The sequence below is a fragment of the Lagopus leucura genome, unplaced genomic scaffold, assembly GCF_019238085.1.
Source record: "Lagopus leucura isolate 7727_CA_CO unplaced genomic scaffold, USGS_WTPT01 Super-Scaffold_73, whole genome shotgun sequence".
Taxonomy (NCBI): Eukaryota; Metazoa; Chordata; class Aves; order Galliformes; family Phasianidae; genus Lagopus; species Lagopus leucura.
In genome coordinates this window covers 73,874,167-73,895,107 of record NW_024962252.1, presented here as the reverse complement: position 1 = coordinate 73,895,107, position 20,941 = coordinate 73,874,167, and the positions used below count along the sequence as shown (strand labels likewise).

At 37.1% G+C, this 20,941-nt stretch overlaps 1 protein-coding gene across 1 annotated transcript in view; it reads right to left on the bottom strand.

The window, feature by feature from the left end:
• The window catches only part of ZFAND3 (zinc finger AN1-type containing 3), a 130,470-nt gene that overhangs the window by 88,314 nt on the left and 21,215 nt on the right, over positions 1-20,941 (bottom strand). The window contains exons 2-3 of the mRNA XM_042875446.1: positions 8,391-8,431; positions 6,505-6,531 (exon numbers count right to left, since the gene is read on the bottom strand). Of these exons, the coding sequence (XP_042731380.1) occupies positions 6,505-6,531; positions 8,391-8,431 (68 nt within the window). The remainder of the gene's footprint in view (positions 1-6,504; positions 6,532-8,390; positions 8,432-20,941) is intronic.

The window sequence follows — 20,941 nt, the reverse complement described above, 5'->3', positions numbered from 1 at the left end:
CCCAAGATGAAGCTCTAGACAAACCTTAGATGAACACTGCTACTGTACCAAACATTAGACTTTTTTTTTTTTTTTTTTAAACTTCACAACCATTTCAGTAAAGCAATGGAATATCACCATCCCTCAGTAACTAATGAGGAATAGAGTCACAGAAGTGGAAGGAAAAAAAAAAAGGACTTGCCTACTACCACAAAGAAATGCTCATTGGCTGTGAAAAGGAAATCAGATCTCATGCTCTTGGCTAGCTGTCTCACTGCTGGATCACATTCCTTTCATACAAATTGGATAGACAATTTAGAAGTCATCAGTTACATATTGTTCTATTATCCAGATCACATTTGTCCTGTATGTCTGCTTACCTAACAGCTTAAATCACCTTTACAAGTAGCTGTACTTCCCCTTACATCTAGCTGCTGAGCCAGAAGGTTTTCACAAGGGAGGTTTTTCTTGGTCTTGCCTTGCTTGTCTATGCAATGCCTGCTGAAATGATGCCTGAGTCAACCACCATGACTGTTCACCTAAATTTTTTCTCAGCGTCCTTAGCTGAAGGTTGTTGCTGAAGAGCAGCTTCTTTCTTCCAAGGTGTACAAGCACAAAGGATGTGTCAGTTCAAGTGAAGAAAGAGCAATGAAAATATTGAAATGGAACACATGAAAGAAGAGTATTTAAAAATAAAATGAACTTACACAATATTTGTTGCTTTTAGCTTGAACTCACCAAGTTTTGCATAAAGAACAATCGAATGCTGGATGATTTCTTCAAGTCACAAACGTTAATATCGATGGTCACAATCGTACCCCTTCCCACAGTACCCTGGAATGGTAGAACACTGAACCCTCCTTTATGGTCACCTAACCTAGCACATAACCTTACTATGCATTTAGTAAATGCTACTTCTAGTCTCCTTCACTTGTAAAAACCATTTTAAAACTAGCGCTTTTACCACCTGGCAGTTTTCCTGCAAAACCTCAGCCTGCTGAGTAGCAGTACAAGGGGAAATAAAAAGGTTAGCTGTGAGCATTGTATTATTTTCTTGCGGAATTAACGCCTACCTTCTTAGAAAACATGCAGTAAACTCAACAGCTGTCCTTGTGCATTTCTAAGTACTCTGCATGCAGTGCCGCATAACACTGTCTCCAGTGACAAATTATATTTTATTTGAAAGACAAAGCATCAATCTGGATCATACTTTTCAGATGAATGAGTTGAACATTTCTAAAATGTGCTTACTGATACTGACCTTTCTTCTCAGAGAGAAAGAGTTAAACAGCTTCCCTTATTCCCCAAAGACTGCTGGTCTCATGCAGCAGTGCCATGTTTTATTTAAAACATGCACTCTCTCAGCAACCACTTGTTCTAATTGGCAAGGCAAGGCTGGGTCCCCAAAGCACACAGCTCGTTACATTCAGTTTGGATTACAAAAACACGATGAAACAAACTGCATCGAAATGTACAAATTAACAGCTCAAGAGTGCACGACACAGACATGGAATTAGATTGTAATATGGAACAAACTCCACAGGGAGGCTAAGGAACAAATCACTAGCGTCTCTATAAACTACAGAAGGCTTCCAAACGAGCAAATGAACAGAACAGCACACAGACTTTTCTATAACTCAAATAAATTGCTAAATGTGAAAAAAAAAGGGGAAAAAAGAAAAACATTCTCCTATAAATGCATGCATAATATACAAGAAGGAATGGAATTACACAGGTTTAATAAATGAAACCTGTGGGTTTCACAGTCTGAATAGGTAACTCTGTTCTCATGCCGACAATGTGTGAACATCATGGCACTTAATTCATACCTAATTTTTTTATTCTTTTATTTTTTTATTAAATCACATATGGGGACTAGACATGGGACTAAACTGCAGCTGCTTTTTCAACAAGTCATTTGGAAAGGTTATGAATTAGAAGATGAACAAGATATTAAAGAAGTGAAAAGAAACCAGCTTTACCATAAAGAGAAAAGTACACTAAACAGAAAACAGAACTACAAAGCAAACTAAAAATAAGTTCAAGAAAAATAATGGACAGAGCTCTTCTGTCTTCTTGTCAGCCTGTGCAATGGGCCTGGCAACCTTTTGAGATAAGGAAAATATCAATGATATCTACTCAAATTTTAAAAAATTTTAATTGGGTAAATTTGGCAGTCTTTTCAGGTAGCCAGCACTGAGATGTTGCATTTTTGAGTGTAATCCATATATTTTATTATTATTATTATTATTATTTTTAGAATAAATGAATCCCAGATTACCAGGCTATGAATTTAGCAAGACGCAATCCAATGGAACAGCCCCTAATCTCCTACAGGATTAGTCTATTAACAGGATTCACTGTCTCTAAAACACTGAAATTCTTAATTAAAATGCATTCAATTTTCCTAGGCTACATGGTAAAAACACTTTCAAATGTCACTGGAAAAAGCCCTACTAACTTAACTTTAGTAGTAGCCTGAAAGAAGAAAAAGCTGAATTACCTCGAGAAACAATTTGAGTATCAGATGCAAAAGAAATTCCCTTTCATCCACTAAGCATTAACAGAAACGCTTCACAGGTCTGTCCTCCATCTACTTTATATGGGGGAAAATGAAAGAGGAAGACCAAGGAAAAAAATAATTGAGGAAACCAAACTAGCAGCTGAAGCACCGGCCGCCTACTGACAACCTATATTGCACACAACATCTTCACATAGGCAAGTGCTGGGCACATGAGGCTGCATCTTCCACATGGCACCTTTAAGGTCCTTCCATGGAATGCCTAGCAAAGTTGACAAAATATTGACACGAGACAACATAGAAGCCTTGCACTCTGATACTTCCATGCCATGTCGATACAGATAGAAATGAAATAAGCCTCTCATAGTGCGAATCCCCCTAAGTCAGTATATTTATATGGCATATACACAGAAAATATACCGATCCTGTAACTCAAAATTTAATCTCTATTTACATTTAAAAGCACAGCAATTTTAGCTTCAGAAATTCATTTCTCCCACATTTCCAATTTATACATATTATTTACTAGAAGCATATAGCATAATCATGCTAGATGATTTGGTTGATGGGACCATATCTGACAAAACTAAAACAATTATTCCTAAGCTTAATACAACTATGCTTGAACAAACTCATTTTCCCCTATTAATTCATATTTATCACCAAAACTTTAAGACAGGTCCAGGGAAGAGGCAAAAACCAAAATCCTTTCCTATTCAGTGACAAAAATATTGCCCTGCTCTAACAACCCAACCACAGCTATTACTCAGATCTTCACACTTTTTAAAACAGCAGAATAATGCAGTAGAAATAATCTTTGGGGTCAGCAGTGTAAATCAAGCTTATGAACACGTGAAGCCCAACTGTAGACTGAATTCATTCATCCAATTGTTCACTTAATTCCACTTCATGTTTGTTTTTTCTTTTTTCTAAAGTTCAAAAGCACACATCTGACTTTGTCAAGTTTACTAATTATGCTAAGACATCTTTTCCCTACTGCTCTTCCGCCTCTCAAGAATTCCTTGGGCACAGAGTAAGGGAAATTAAGTACATGCCAAACATCATCTATGTTTGTATCTGGAATGCTACAGTTCTCTACCAGCAGGTGCTCTAGAAATTAGCAGTGTCTTTATTGCCACTTCAAACAGCAATACAATCTTCCAAAGAATTGTTCAGCTTCAAGTCTGAGCATGCAATAAAATTCAGAGATGCATCTTTCTCCGTCTCAAGCACCAGTCAGTGAGTGCCACTGTTTGTAATAAGCAGTCTCTGTACTTCAAAATACAAAGCCAGAAACGACTACAGCAACAAATTCTAGCCTAATGAAGCGACAAATTGAGGGACCAGCTTCCACTAGGAACCAGCAAAGGTAAAAAACATTCTGCTGCCTTTCTGAAAAAGGACGCATTTTGTACGCAGGTAAACAGAACTGTTTACACAGGTAAAGCAACTGTTTGGTGCTTTCTTGTTTGTTTTAAGCTTTTGAAAATGCTTGCTCTTTTTCCAACAATAAAGTACTACTTTATTAGTAGATAGCACAAGGATATGGAAAATGTAAGCAGGACATTATTCATTTAGGAACAAAAAATTAACAAAGAGAAGGGCTGAATGAGTATAATTTATCAGGAGCAGGATGAACATGAACCAGCAACATACAATATGCAAGCTATGAAAAGGTTTTCAGTACCCTGAAAGCTTGACTGATGGACAAGCTAGAAGTTCATTAAAAGTAAAAAGTACTTAGGCAGGAATGTTTATGACTTTTTTTTTTTTGCCAGATCATCCTTAGAGTAGGTGTTGTTACCATCACATAATACAGCATTCTAAATCATTCCCAGGATTTACAAAGACAGTGAAAAGAGGAAACTCCATTATTCAAGTGACTCTGAGTCACAGAAAAGAAACCAGATTTTGTAAGCTCTGAAAATTCCGTATGACTTGGGTGTGACAAAATAAATAGCTGCTGAACAAAACAGAAAGGTTAAACAAAAACATACACTCTGAGCGAGCTCAGGATACAGGGAGATGAGCTACTTCCAGAATCAGGTGATACATAGGAGATATCAGTATCCACTTCTTACTCGTCCCATTAGATCTCCAAACACAAGAAAAAAATAAAATGTACCATTCAAGTTACAAAACTTGATAACCTGGCATGGAGACAAGCGTATGGCTGATTACCAGCAATACCCATTCCTTCCTTGATGAAGGAAGATTAAAATTCTTTAATTTTACTGACCAAGTCCTTCACAGAACATAAACAACTCACAGCTGGATTAAGACAGACATGAACATACACTTCTGGAAAGTCTCAATCACATAAAAACAGAATTGCTTTGAAATTGATTCACAAATCCATGAATATCCTAATCACCATTTCATGATCTCTCAGTTTTACAAGCATGTCTCCCCATCAAGCCGTCCAGTGCTGCACTTACCTTCAGCTTCACACACTACTGAACAACCCAAAATCCCATTCTTGCATTCCTCTGGACAATGCTGACTGCACCATCACAAAAGCTAAACTTTCCAGACTCCCAGTAGATCAAATGGATTTAAATCAGAGCACAGGCTTGCTGTTTCTTTTCAAGCTACTGAAGTAGAAAGTCTAGTTTTATAGTTTTCTGTATTTAAATATTTATTCTTTCTCTGTAATAGTTTATGCTGTGACCGTTCCCACAGGCTCCAATTAAAACTCAGTTCTTGTAGCACCAGGTGTTGTTTTTGTGAATGTTTGTAGAATTCCTACCTGAAAGCAGGTAGGCTTCATAGAAGTGGCTTTTCACAAGCACTCTAAGTCCCTATCTGATCTTGATACTACAACTTCCCTAAGCATAACAGGGATAAAACTAGATTAATAAAGAATACTTCCAAAAAATTTCACTCGTTGCCATTCTGCATTTTAATTGTTCATATTTAGCATTCTGTATTGAAAATACAGAGGTAGCACTATTAGGCCAAAAACATGTGCCACTAAAGCAGATGCTCTGGCTGTGATTTGCATTTTTTCCACTTATCAGCTTATACTCTGGTTAAGTAAAACCTACACTTTACTGTGTTTGTATTTGGAACGTGCAAGAAGTCTGAGACAACTATGTCTCAACCATCTGAAGAGCAAATTTATTTGAAGCAATTTAGTATGCAAGATTACACTTGCACTGTACCTGGAGATTTTGAAACACTGATAGCGTGTGTTCAGCACAGAACTCGAGGCAGAATGTTGTATTTTGCAGAAATACAATTAACTTGAAATGACATAAGAAAAGCTCTTGAACGCTTCAGAGTCTGCTACTTCCACTGGGCTTAAACAAAACAAATCAGCTATTCCTTCTTGGAACAGACAAATGGACTGAAGGGAACAAAGAGAGTTGAAGAGGACAGTTATGCTCAAGCTCTTCTCCAGTATTTAACTATCTTCATGCACCAGCCAATTTAGCATGAGGAACAGCACGTTTGTCCTCGTACAAAAGAGCAAAATGCCCCCTTAAGATCTAAACCAATAAATTGGTGTGTTCTGGACAAAGGGTTCTATGGATTTGAAATAACCAACTCACTCTTGTCACTGAGAGTTTAACAACTTCACCTCCGTAATAACATCTTTAAAATACTCTCCTGTTTCATTTAAGATGTACAAACACTTGAAACGAAGAGTTTCAGTCCCTGTGCTACTTCTAGTGAATTCATCTTGATTAGAATGGAGACACTTGGTCAAACAAGAAGGTACACTGACAGCCCATGACTGCCCTTTGCTCTGCTTCAGAAGGTCTGACAAAAAAGATAGAAAGGTTCCATGTAACAACCGATATTGCAATATAAACCCAACAATGTTGTCATTCCATGCTGATCTGTTGACCTTTCCCCATGAGTTATGTAAGAACATAAAGCTTATGCAAATAGCTTTAGTGCTGCATATGTCCTAAATTAATTAAAACAAACCAACAAACTAGATTAGATTCCTACCCTGCAATAGGAAAGAAAAAGAGTCATTTTGTGAAACTACTGACCTTTTTCGTTGTGTGGATTTCTTTTTTCTAAAACAAAACAGAAAGGAAACAATGGTCAGGAGAAGTAATAATTCCCAATTTTATCCTGCACACAAATATACCACAATACATTTGAATGAATAAACTATCACATTAAAAGGAAAAAAAAAAAAAAAAAAAAAAAAAAAAACAGAATTTCTTCTCAACATCACATTTTTTGAGTGCCTGGAATGGTTCAAAACATATTTCAACAGCTTTCTTGCCTAAATTCTTGCTATCTGTGGTGGTTCAGTTTACAGAAACAACAGTATGCGTCATTATTTCGATACCATGGCTGGAAACTCAGTAAAAATATGCTAAAAATATTTTCAGTATAAACAAGCTAAAATAAATGCAAATAAAATCTTGAAGAACTTAAGAATTTTTTTTTCCTAAATCCCACATGTTTAGACATCACCTCATATTTTTACAGCAGAAAATGAATTTGATTAGAGGGAACAGCTTTTCAGGAGAATTACAGAATAGAAGCCAAAAAAGGAACAAAAATTTATTCTCAAAAAAAACAAATAAAGAGCAATAAAACAAAGATCTTTTGTTTAATGAGTGGCCTAATGGTTCTAAAGTTCTGGGTACACTGATAAATCCAAAATATTAAGTATTGGCCATTCTGCTATCTCAGAATCAGCAAATCCACATATTTGTGTCATGTAAACAAGTCATTTTCCAGTGCTGGTAAGAACACAACGGTACTGAGTCAAATTGAAGACCTAGTAGTTTATATCTCTCTATGGTTTGTAGGGAAAGAGTATATGAAAAGGCTTGCACTTTTTTCACAGTTTCCTTCCAGTGATCCATGGCCTTGGAAACAGCCAGAGAAATTTACACCAAATTTTGCTGAACAATCTTTGACAATCTTCATAATTCCATGTTTTTGTCTGAGGAAGTGACGTTGAATCCAAGATTTGAAATCCACCAGTCAAGGTACACTTCTGTACAAACTTCTGTAAAAGCAGTTTTTATTTTGGCAGAGGGATGAGAGTAGGAAGGAGGGGGGAATGAGCAGTGCTCCTTAAATTTCAAAGACTCCATCACTTTTGCATCGGAGCCAATGACTTTTAAAAAATAAACTCAAAAAATGTGTAAGCTCAATACGAAGACCAACTTAAGTTCTAAAAGCAAATACTCCATAGACAAGCCAATGGCAGTTTCAAAACTTTTTTACATCTTTTTAATACTGTGTCTGTTTCCCCAAGAGAAATTAAAATCATGAACAATGATACCACTTTAATTACAATTTAAAGCAAGCTTGTAATACTAAACAATAGCACAAAAAAATTCAGGAAGACAAAGCCAGCAGATGCTAACAGAAAAAGGTCAATAGCAATTCCTAACACTTTAGCTGGTAGCAATAAAAGAAAATGATATGTAGCAATGGTAAGCAGCCTACTAATGAGCTATGGATGATTTAATTTTCAAAGGCTACAAATTAAAAAAAAAAAAAAAAAAATGAAATGAGTTTTTCTATAGCAACTTTTTGCTTTTCATCCACATCACATTCCAGAGGATATTACAAAATCTTCTACAAAATCTATTACAAAGTTCTACAAAATTGTGAATTGCAGTTTAGATATGCATTTTTGAGAGCAGTATTATACATATAGGTGCTGTGCTAACAGCAGAACTGTAGTTCAAGGCTATTCCTGACTCCCATAACCTTCAACAGCAAGTTGCATCTACACAAGAGGCTCTTGATTGGCAATAAATGAAGAACCAAAGTGAGGAAAATCCGATTATGCATACACAGCTACAGCAGAGGAAAAAAAACTCATGCAAAGACCCTGCAGGAGATGCCAACAATGTGGTTTCAATAACCCAACAAAAAACATAAAGCCTTTTATTGCACTTACCAGCAAAGCATTTGGAACAGAGATTCATAGTCTTGCTGGACCTGGGGAAAAAATAAAATAAAATAAAAAATTGAGCTAAAATATTCATTATCATTTGAATCAACACAGAGAATTTCAGACAGGGTAAGAACTTACACAGCTAGGAATCAAAAATAACAATAGGCTAGAAGTAGCCAAACTAGGAACAGGGATGAGGAGGAGATTACATCTGACAACCTCTTTCCAATTTATAGAGCTTTAAAAACACAATTTTCACATTTATTTACCTCATATTTAAGAATAAGTTTACCTTTTAAGGTAGACACTGCACACTTACCAGACCTATCTATTCCTATATGACAATAATGACAGACAGGAAGAGCAGATACATTCCGCTTTAATATTAAAGCTCTCCTTGGCAATAGCTTTGCAGTCCTGACCAATCTTGGATACAGTATTGCAGGAGAGAGATTAAAATACTGCACTTATAAGGACATAGACAGATGTGCTCTTGGAATGCTAGCTGGAATGGTTTAAGGAATTATTACCTCAAGCTGTTCATTACTCCCCTCAGCCGCATCCAGCAGTAATTTAAAATAACCAGGCTAACTTTGCACTGACATGGACTAGGATAGTTCATATGATCTGTTAGTGTGGCTCAACTTTCAGGGCAGTAACCTTCAGCTGAGAGAAAAACAGCAACATCTTAAGTCTCCCAGATGTCTCCAAAGCATTCACACAACTATGCCACAAGCGTTCAACCTCCGAGAAAGTCAGCAGGCTCACAAACAAATAAAGTTAAGGCTACAGCCCCCTCCAGGACTACAACGAAATCACACAAAGCTTCCCGCAGCTTACAAAATATCCTAATATCACATCTCCCTTACAAAGTGACCTGGAGAATACACTCACAGTCTCTAAGCACTGACACATCTTCAGGTAAGTACAACCCATTTTCTGTGCACACTGCCCAACATCTGATTCATTCAACATTCCCTGAATGCCACTGTAAGCATTAGCATCATGCTGAACAGGCCTGAAAGTACATATTGGCAGGTAAGGTACTACCAAAGCCATCCATGCTCAGAAGGCTTTTTTACCCTCCTCAGGGCAGCCTCTTACCAGGAAGATCTCATTTAGGCAAATTAACTGCATATTTATCTATAGAAATATGTATATTTAAAAACAACTGAGGCTACCTAAACAGTTTTCCAATTCCAACCAAACATGGACAGAATTTTGAGATGAGATCTGCACTGAACAATATAAGACTTAAGAACCAAGACTCAAACCAAAAATCTTGATTTTTTTTTTCTCCAAAGCAAATAAATCACAAAAGATTATACCTATTAGAATTATATACTTTTTCCCCCAGAGCTTGCAAATGAATATTTTGAATGACTTCCCAGTTCAAAAGTAAATCCAGTCTTAATCAACCAGATCTTAGCATTAGTCACATGAAAACACTACAGATGCTCTTCAATTCATGCAGATTTTAAAGCTGGTTTATATCAGGCTCAAGAGTTCTAGGAGAACACAGTTCACTGCAGATATGAGACATAAGCATTTGCCAGCTATAGCAAGAGCCACAGACACATGAAAGCTGGTTTTAAACACATGAAAGCCAGTATGTGCACAGGAGAAAAGTTAATTCCCAGGAAAACCAGAGCAGCATTTGTAGCCATACAAATACATATCATATTGGTATATACCAAAAGATTCAATATCTATGTTAACAGCCTGCACAGATTTTCTACCTTCAAAAGAACTGCAATTAAGAACAGCACAGTGAGTCAACACCTACAGCATTAGTGTGCTGCAGTTCAGTACTCACTGCTTATGGATTAGACCTTCTGGAGCAGCTCAATATGCCAGGCAGGAGCTTCTCTGCAAAGCCATTAAACCCCAGGGGCAGCAAAGAAAAAGAAAGGTAGAGTTCAGATGGTTCATACTGATGACATCGGAATGGGCAATGACATAAGTTTCCATCAACCATCTCAGCTGTTAAATATCAATCCAAATCCTCATATAATATTTACTTAACAACACACCAACAATGAAAAGCACACACAAATGCACAAATATAACATACAGCCATGTGTAAAAAACAAAAAGGGCTGCCATTTACTCTTAACAAAAAAATTGGATAAGCAACCAAACAACTTCAGCTCACTGCTACTCTTTCAAGGTTCACTTTCAGATGCCTTTATATGCTTTTTTAAGGCATACAAGTTAGTCAGAGGCTGCAACATTGGATGAGAACCTTGACTGCTTTTCTTGTTCCTTGATGCGTTTCGTTAGTTTGGTTTGTTTGTTTGTTTTTCTTGTTGTTGTGAGTTCCTTCTACATAGAGGTCACTGCAAACAAACCAGTACTAAGATAGTAACAGTGCTGATTAACCACCACTCCTTGTGAAAAGTGCAATATTTAATTAAGGCCAAAAGTTTTACAACAAAAAATATCAAGCAGTGTAGATATGTCAATTTTTGGAGGTATTCACATCTGACAAGTAAAATACACATTTAATGGTGTTCTGTTGCATTGTAAATCTCTTCCCCTCTTACACAGGATTTCCTCATCCCTCTCACTAGCCTTAAAACTGAGCAAACCTGCATGTGCCATTTCTCCTCATGTAAAGCTTCCTATCCACATTGTTGATTTACATTAATCGTATTTGATTTCTTTATTTCTATGTTCCTGGCAGTCTTCTCAAATATACACCTGGAATACAGGTTATTTTAAGGCAATCTCATTTGAAATGCTCCTATCAGAAAAGGGTCATGACATAAGGGGGTCATGGTACAGCCCTCTTTGTTTCCACTTCACAGTCACAGAGGGCAACTCAGAAGCAGATGATTTCTAGGAAATGCAGTACATATGGGATTTCTAGGAAAATTCATTAGAACGATGAGAGTAAAGGTAAATAAGGCATAGAGAGCTGAAAGCCTAAGTTAACCCTGGCAAGGAGAACAGACTGCAAGCCCTCAGGCTGACAGCCAACGCTTTCACACCCTTCTCTTACAGTTAGGTTGGGGATATTCAACATGCTTATGAATTAGTCATCAAATGACTGGTTTTAATGGGAGATATTAAGGTAATTCCCAGATTTCCCTCATAAAAGTCAGCTTCGTGCTTAACAGCATGTAGTTCAGAGCTACTGCAGTACATACTTTAGATCTAGTGTCCTTACAAAGTCAGTTTTGTATTAGTAATCTACCACCTCCACCTGCACGTAATTTAAGCTGGTATTCAGACAGATATTCATATTTATGGATAAATCAAGTCAAATAGAATTGCATTATCTTAGAGGCACAATATAAAACTTAAACCTTACTTGAAGGTACTTTCATCTGCCAAAAGAAACCATTTAACTAAAGGGTGATAAAAATTACGTAGATTTGGAAACCACCAGGTGAAGCAATGCTCGGAAGGTCAAGTGGCAGAGCAAATTAGAGGCAGGGGAATTTCAAACCAGCTGGAAAATCCCAGAGGCTTCAGAAGTATTGCATGCAACTATTTGATAAAACTTGGTCCGAAAAAATCTCAGCTATTTAAAAGGTTTCCACTTCCAAGAAGCAAAACAACAGAAAAATCTCCCTTAAAAATACAGCCTTGAAAGCAGTAACAATGAACGACAGGGGCTTCGAAAAAGAAAAAAATCGCAGAAATAGGTCATCCCAGAATTCACATTTATAATTCAAGTGAAAAATCATACGTAAAGGTAAAAATACCAAACCTCAATTTGGGATATTCATATCACCTCTCACTTGGATTATGGTACATACAAATTATCTAAGCAAATGAAACTCTTTGAACCAACAGATGCACAGAGACCATCGCCAGGGCTTCACTTCAGCGACATCAACAACTGCACCTCAGATTCAATGCACACAACGGAAAGAGGGAGGAACTGACTACCAAAACTAACATTTGTCCACTCCTGTAGACTGATATACTGTAACTAATGGGCAAAATCAAAAGAGCTGACACTCTTATTCAGCCACTCTGCTTCTCTGTTCATTTATCACTTTCATTACATTCTCACAAAGGCACGGCCTCACCTATTCCATTAAAAGCTCTGAAAACTATTTACTTGAATTATATACCCTACTCTACTCATTATTCCTTTTAATTTTTGCCATCTCTCAAAATACAGCTGGGAGGTACAGTCCAAAACAGTGTGCATTCTACTCTTCTGTCTCCACTGAAGCGCTTTCCCTTCCCCCAGTAGATAACTTTATCAAAATAAAGCCACAGCTAGAGAAATGAAGATAGTTTCACCTCAAAATCTCCAAGACTGATAGGTGTACCATACTTGATTCTAATAGGCAGAATGTAAAAGAGAATCTCAGTCTGAAGATTCTAGAATAAAATACATGCTGAAACTCACAGCACCAGGAGAGAGTTTAAAAGCATTATACAAAAATCCACTTCTTCTCAGCATCCTCAGACTTCCTAATGAAAGCAATTTTCTGCCAAGAAACTTGGATAGGCTTACCTAATAAATACCAAAGGTTTTGTAACAAAACCTTACATTTTCCAGCAGTCAGGCACTTCCCAGCTTCCCCATTCGCATTTTAAAGAAGAAAGATGAAAAAGCAAACCAGAAATGCTAAAAACCAATACTTCACACAAGTGCTAAGAGGCAGCACAAACACAAACTGGTATTCCTAATGCTAATGTCCACCAGTGGGCAGATTCATACAGCTGCACTACAGTAAAAATAAAGTAATAATTCTGGCACAGGTGTATATTCTTAATACCTATACAAGAAAAAAAAAAAAAAGAACAGTAATTTCTGGGAGTAATTTCTCTTTGGTTGTGTTTTAGGACAGGGACAATAAGAAATTTGGAGAAAAGGCTTTTATATAAGACACGTATTAGACATTTCATTTTAAACGTAGCTTGCACTTGTTACTTAAGTAACTATGATTTTGCATTTTTTTTGGTAACAGGACTTTCCAGCATACCTAGCATATCTTTCTGATTTAGAAGTTCTTATGATTTGGCAGCAGGAAAACGTATCTGCTTCAGTAGCTCTATAACTGCATTGGTGATTAAACACATCATGTCCTTCTTGGTCCTCTTCCAGTACAGCACTCAGAGCGGGATGTCAGCGTTCCCACAGTCAAATCTTACTCAGTCCGTGAATGATACCTGCCTGGCACCTTGAGGGCCGTGTGCCTGACAAGCATTAACGTGCACTGAGTCATGTCATTAATTAGTTAAAGCTACACAGAAGCCTCCTCCCTGAATTTCCTGCACATGCTGTTTTTTCATGTGTTCGACAACTTAGGATGACTGTAACATATGTTAAAGTAATGCATTTATACTGCCGTAGTTAATGGTCTGTCACCATTTCCATTATAAAGCAATTTTCAAAGGTTTATAACTCTGCTGAAGAATTCACTCTGAGCTGAATCCTGGCACGTACTATAAGCAGAACCACAGTCCACATGTGTTTACTTTTGCCTAACCAGACCTGAAGGGTTATTTATCATTAAAAGAAAATTGATTCAATTTGGTACTTCCCTTACACTTTTCATCATTTCTCAGAGCACACAACACCTCACCTTGTACAGAAAGGACGTTAATTAGACTGAGTTAATAAGACCTTCAATCATCCTCTTGAAATTTCTGTATATCCTCCAGCTTCTCTAGAAAGCCATTTCATTGTTCTAAATCTGATGCCAACTCACAGATTAAATATACGCTGTATATTTGATATTTTGGTTCCTCCTTAGTTTATAATCTTGCTAATAGGATACAAAAAAGATTTTTTTGGACAGTTTAAACAACTATTCATGTTTTTAGACTGAGGCAGCTCAGTAATTCTTCAAGAATTATGTATGCCAAATTCTTTTCACATAAAGGAGCAGAAGTGAAGCATGTCAAATGCAGATGAACTTGCAGCAAACCTGGCAAACAAATGCCCACATAAACTCAAACTGGTTTTTCACTCATCTAAAATCTGAAGTCAAATGTCTCACAAAGGCAGCCAATGTCTCTTCTTCCCGAGCTGTTCTACACCCCTATGCCTGGGGTATTTATCTGTAAGAATTCCACCTCAGTTAGGAAGCATTATTAGTAAGATTTTGTTATTACTATTATCACAACAGTTTTACTAGCTCGGAAAATACATTCATATTCTGCTTTTGATTCCTGGATTCCTTATTTTCACCATAAACAACACAGCGTTCCTTACCATTATTTTTGGTAAGCAGCAGAAAGTCGAGTCACATGCCAGTACAGCCCTCATCATCCTGCTTCAATTTGAAATGAAACGAAGAAGAAACTTTATGCACAGCACAGAATATTAGAGTTGCCCTTTTGGCAACTTTCCACAGTCAAAAGATACGCCAGTGCATCCCAAAAAGTAGCTGAACTCTGATTTATTATTTTTCCAATGGCTAAGCTAAAGTATTCTTCTAAAACTCTATGGCTGAAGCACTTTTTATATGTTAAATATAAAGGGACGCTGAAATGCTTTGTTTACAATAATGCCAAAGCACAGCACAGACGCTCAAGAGGGAAAACACCGCAACAAAGCAGCTCCTTATTCTTACAAAATGTATCTTGGGCTCTGACAAAAGCACTGATGGAGTTTCAATTTACAGCCTTATCCAAACAATTCATACAAGAAACTGCAAAGAATCTAATGCATTTAAACTAGGTAAGAAGGGTTGGAACAACTCAGAACAGATTCATTTCAGTTTCTAGCTCAGTGTACACAGTTGTTGCTCTCCAGTCAAAGATAAATGCACCATAAATACAAGTCTCTACACTCGCTTAAACAATAAAGAAAAAAAAAAAACTCAGCAGCAAAACGCTATTCCAAACATTCCCCCAGAAATTCTCCGAATCTTTTTCACAAAGATGCACAATCTACTGTAAAGGATAGTATAAAGGTTGAAAAACTAAGTGGTGCTCAGCAACAGGACAAAGGCCAATGGTACAAACCGGAGCACAGCAAGTTCCATATGAAACTGAGGAACTATTTCTTTACTTCAGCAGTGACAGAGCACTGGAACAGCTTGTCCAGAGAGGTGGTGGAGTCTCCTTCTCTGGAGATATTCAAAATCTGCCTGGAAACCCACCTGTGAGACCTGCTGTAGGGAACTGTTTTAGCAGGAGGCTGGACTAAATCATCTCTAGAGGTCCCTTCCAGCCCCTACCATTCTGTGACCCTGTATTAGTCAACTCTAAGAGGCCTTTAATAGAAAAGTAGGAACAAAATCAGAATGTTCTGATCCACCTACTTTCCACCAATTCCTAAATAACATCACTATTTATATGCATTGCAGGTAATAAATAATTCGCCTTATGACAACACAAGCACCTTCCTCAGATTTTACAATATCAAGTTGTATTAAGTATGTCTTTTTCTTCACATCAGACATTCCAATGCTCTACTGATAAGCAGAACTCAAAAACCTAAATCACAGGATCAGTAATAAATATCAGAACTTTCTTAAAAAAAAAAAAAAAAAAAAAAAATCAGTTGGAAAAGACATCAAGAAAGCATCTATTTCATCCCCTGACTTAAAGGCATGACACCAATACATCAAACGTTCCCAAGACACTTATTTCAACACTCTACAACTCCAACAACTCTATTTAGATGAAGAAAAATCTAAAAACTTCCCTTTCTTGTTCAGTTCAAGGATACAATGTCTTTTCAGCATGCAAAGCTGTTAAACAGACTGACTCAGATCATCCACATGTAAGGCCAGAACGACAACAGTTATGCCAGTCATCCTTAAAAGATCACATTTTTTAGCACCCTGACTTTTCTACATTTCTCCCCATTCACATCCATTCCTTGCCCAACTACAACAGTCATATTGAATCAGAACCCGTAATAGCAGCTTTAACGAAGCTGAGAACAACTGAAACCTTAACAGAAGTGTGCCTAGCACTATTCTTAGCTATACCAAAAATTATGCCTCTATAATCAAGGTTTTATCTATTGTTGATACCGGCTTTTGGAGATGGAAGACGACTACAAAGCAGAAAGCAAAGAAAGAATCATTACTTAGTTCTGTTTTTCAGTTTTCATTTTGGGTTTCTCTATTTTTTTTATTTTTTAAGTCAAGCTGATATAATGGTTTATATTCATCTCTCTATTTTAGCTTCCATATCTGTTTCTAGAGAACTGCTATCCAGTCAGCTCTTTTCCAGAATTTATGTAGTTGAATAGTCCGAGGAAACTACAGTACCTTAACAAGGCCTTGCTTTTAAACCATTTCCTTCACCTTAGCTATGATATATAAGCTTGAGATTAATCACATTAAGCAAAAAGTATGATGCTAGCTAGATTTTCAAAACAGTGAAGAAAGTTACTTACCAAGTCAAAGTTAAGCATGGAATACAAGACCAAACAAACCAAAAACCTTAAGCAACGAAAGGCAACCCACCCTCCCTAAAAAACAACCCAACATAGAAAACTAGTTCAGGTTCAACCCTTCATTTGTTATTAGGCTGCACTACTACTACAGCAGCATAATACAGGGGATGTGGAGCCTCTACAAGGGAAGATAAAAGATGAGACCAAGAGCATAGAAGAAAGGAATCTTCACATGTAAGAGGTTTTTTTATTACCGTATGTTTACACCAAAATTATTTTTCTGACTAAAGACAACTGAAAATGCTTATTAATATTATCATGCCCTAGAATTAGTAGAACTTTTAGATAACAAAAAAAATGCCTTGCAAAGTATTTCAAAAGCTTTGATTGTACGTATGTCAAATAACATTTACAAAGACAACTTACTTAAGCTAGTTAAAATGCTGTTGCACAGTAGTAGGCCAGAATTCATAAACACATTTTGTTAAGTACATTAGCACCACTGTTGCACTGATACTTTTAATGTTCAGTATTATACAGGCAAAAAAACCATTTGAAATGCTGATCATCCCAAGTACAGAGAGAGAAAACAAAGGTTCGCTGTACATAAAAGACGTGACAAGAAGAGTCAGAACCGCAAGAATTATTTTGGTGATTTATTTCTACAAGTTAAAAGGAAAAAGCACAGAAAGCAAGGGATCCTGTTCAATGATAAATGCAATGTAGCTCCTACCAGTCCTGGAAAAGGAATGCTTTCTTGCTTTGTTCAAGAAATACTCTTCCCTTGTTTGCTCCCCTGTTATGTTTCTAAATCTGTATTTACGCATTACGGCAGAACTGAAGCACTTCTTGAAAAGCACACTAATGATTTTGATGAGGTGCCTGAAATCCTATCTTATTACTGTTCATAAACCATCTAAAAGAAGTCTCACGCACGCAAGCTCGCAGGCACGTTTCCTCCTCCCCTTTTAAATTGGGTTTTAGTGAAATCTTCAAAAGGTTAGCTGAGACAGATTCACATTCTTCCATCCCAGCAAGCCTTGTTTCTAATCATCAGCCAGGAAGCAACACAGCTCTTATTTAGATCAGTGCTCCCTCTGTACCTGAATAGAGGCAGTCGTTTTTGGTTCTCACCTGGGAAGATGTAGCTGTCGTGATGCTGTCCTACAGAACAAGTGTTTTTCTTTCCATAGAAATTCAAAATTAATTGCATCAATGTCTGCACTAGGAGTGATCTTCCAGTTAACTGTTCAAACAAAACTTTCAGAAATGAAACAAACCACTGGTGAGTCATGATAACCAATGCTAAACAACAAAAAAAACCAAGGTCCTTTTGCTGCTGGTAGCAGATACACGCCTGTAAACTCATTCTAATCCCCCAGAAGTTTTGATTAACCTTCTAATAGCTTTCAGGTAAGTTTTGTGTCAGATTTTTCATGTCTCAGAATTTGAACAGAGATTTCCAGGCTCAAAAAAACATCCTGGAGTAAAGAAACAGGAGTTCCACTTGCTAGCTATACTGCAGCAACAGGATAACATAATACCCATGCTGAACACCTTATGCAAAGTCTTAGTCCAGGTGAACATTCTGGATATTTTAACTTCAGGAGAGGTCAAACCTCGTTTGTTGGGTTTTTTTTTCTTTTAAAACCACAAAGCCAGAGTTGAGTGTAATTCAAAGGAACACAGCATTTCTAACCAGAAAAAAAATGCGTATAAACATAGCCCTTAAGATGTTTGTGCTAAATGTTCAACTTCTAACATTTCTGAAAAACCAAATCAATCAGGTAAAACTCATAACAACAAAGAGTTCAAGGAACAAACCAATATAAACATAAATCTTTGGCAACACCACTTAAAAAAGCAAACAAGCCCTCAAGAAAATAAAAGAAACACTATGAGCAAGAGTTAGGCTGACAGTGATAAACAGAAAGCCTTATGCAAAGCAAGATACTGAACTACTCATAGAAGTTGAGATTTTTCTTAAATGTGCAGCCAGGCATAATCACAAGTTGTCCAATACAGATCAACTGACAGCACAGAAAGAAGCAGCACCTTCTTTTAAGAGAAACACTCTACTCAATGTTCCCTTCCCTGGTGTTTCTTTGACAGTGGATGATGGTCACGGCTACTGCCACCCCTCAAACCCTTCACTTGCATGAGATGCACGGCTCTATAAACCTTCCCAAACCATCTCGTTAGAGACAAATGCCAAAGTGAAAAATAAAAATATAGGTCTGCACAGTTAAGAAATACTAAATGTTCTTTCAAGCACTTCCATTTCAAGCAACGAAGGGAACATTGCAACCATATACGTTTGGAATGCTTTACACGAGAGAGCACGCAGTTCATCACTGTGCTCGTTTTCTCCCTGCTAACCCCAGGAGGAATGGCTGCCTCCCCTGTCACTTCTGATCCACACACTCAGCACAGCCTCCCCCCATGACACCTAACTGCTATTTTTGTGTAGGTTTTTGCTGTTCTTGATCGGTTGTGCCTTTTTTTCTTTAACACATTTAAGTGTACATTAAAAAGCGCAAAACCTCCACAGTGATCATTCTGAGAATAAACTGCTTTAATGTCCAGAATTCACATGACCTAAAACAGGAAACACCCTTAAAACAACTTAGTGCTTCATGGTGTCAAAGTAATTTTTTAAAGTATTCTAGATGCAAATGCAGTATCTCCAAGAGCAAACGCCATAAAAGATGTAGTAATCAACTATTTTCAGAAAGAAAAACTACATTAGATGCCCCAACACTAGGAAAAAAAAAAAAGTTACTTTCAAAATATGCATTTAAAATCATCCGTCCCTCACTGATCTGAGAGCAAATAAGAAGTTACCCTCAACCTTCTCATTACCATAGCTAGCCAGACATCAAGCTACTTGTCCTTGCCTACTTGTAACGATAGAACTGAGTTCAAATACAGAAGACCTAAAGAATAGTAAAGCTGCTCCAAAAACCAGACGGAAAGCACCCTACGCATTCTTTTAGAACACAGCATTCTAGTTCTTTGGCACTTTATTTTCTTACAAGTCAAGGCAAGACAACATGTGTCTTGATTTATTGAACAGTACTGGTATATTAGCAATTCAATTAAGAAATTTTTCCATAGAGAAAACAAACTCTTGGAAAAATAACAAACCCATGTGATAAAAGAATAACTTTCAGCAATGCAGAAGCTGACTACGTGAATGTCTGCATAATTTATGTATAAATAACAAAACAAAGCAAAAGGATAAAGTTAAATGAAAGTATTTTGAGTCATAATATATAAATGTTAATAACAATAATCCAGATGCTTTTCCTTTTTGCTCTTCTACGCAGAGGGACAAAATCTTTCCAAGCTTACCTAATTATGTCAATCACATCAGGCCATATTTCTACGAGTTTCAAACTTTATTCTTCCTAGTCTAGAAAGTCAACAACATCCAAGACATCAATATCTTAGCTCCTCACTAAGTGCATGCTTACTAACACTGCGTGGACCAACAAGTCCACAGTAGGAGGCTATCTTCCACTGACACTCTCAGACTGAGCACGGTACACAAAAATCAGCTCAGACCAAATAACCCACGCTGAAATAGATCCAAATGTTTGCTCATTATGGAGCTGCACTGGCATTTACACATTAGTCTTAAAGCATCCACGCTGTCTGATTTTTTTCCCTCATCTTTCATGCTGCCTTTACCTCCTCAAAACATGTGTACAACAGTCTATTTCTCAAAATACCAAAAGGAAACAGCAACGACTCATTCCTAAATATTCAAGATGGGATAGTTAACATAGTTAATCTAGCAGCCCCAATAAAACATTCTTAGTTCAAATGTCCAGAGAGCTGTGCCCTGGCAAAAAATCCAGCTGTTCTGATGGTGATGTAAGAGCTCTTCTCTCTTCTGCACGTTCAACTGCAGCATGCAGGAAAACTAATGCTTCGCATTTACAGTATCAGTATGAGTTCCTAGGGAAGAGTAGAAAAGAGCAGAGGAAACAAACCAACCCAAGATATCTTTCCCCTTACTGCTTGTCTCCTGCATGATAGCAGTAAGAGTCAGGAATGTTCTCTTCCAGTGCTCTTCGCTCACAGGTCTTACTACCAGAACAGAAGATAAGACAAAACATTAAACAGGATTCAAAAGAAAGATTTATCCAAGCCCATTTTGGACAACTTTTTAGCTAACTGACGGGGGAGGGGGAGAAGGACACAAATCTTAAACACAGAC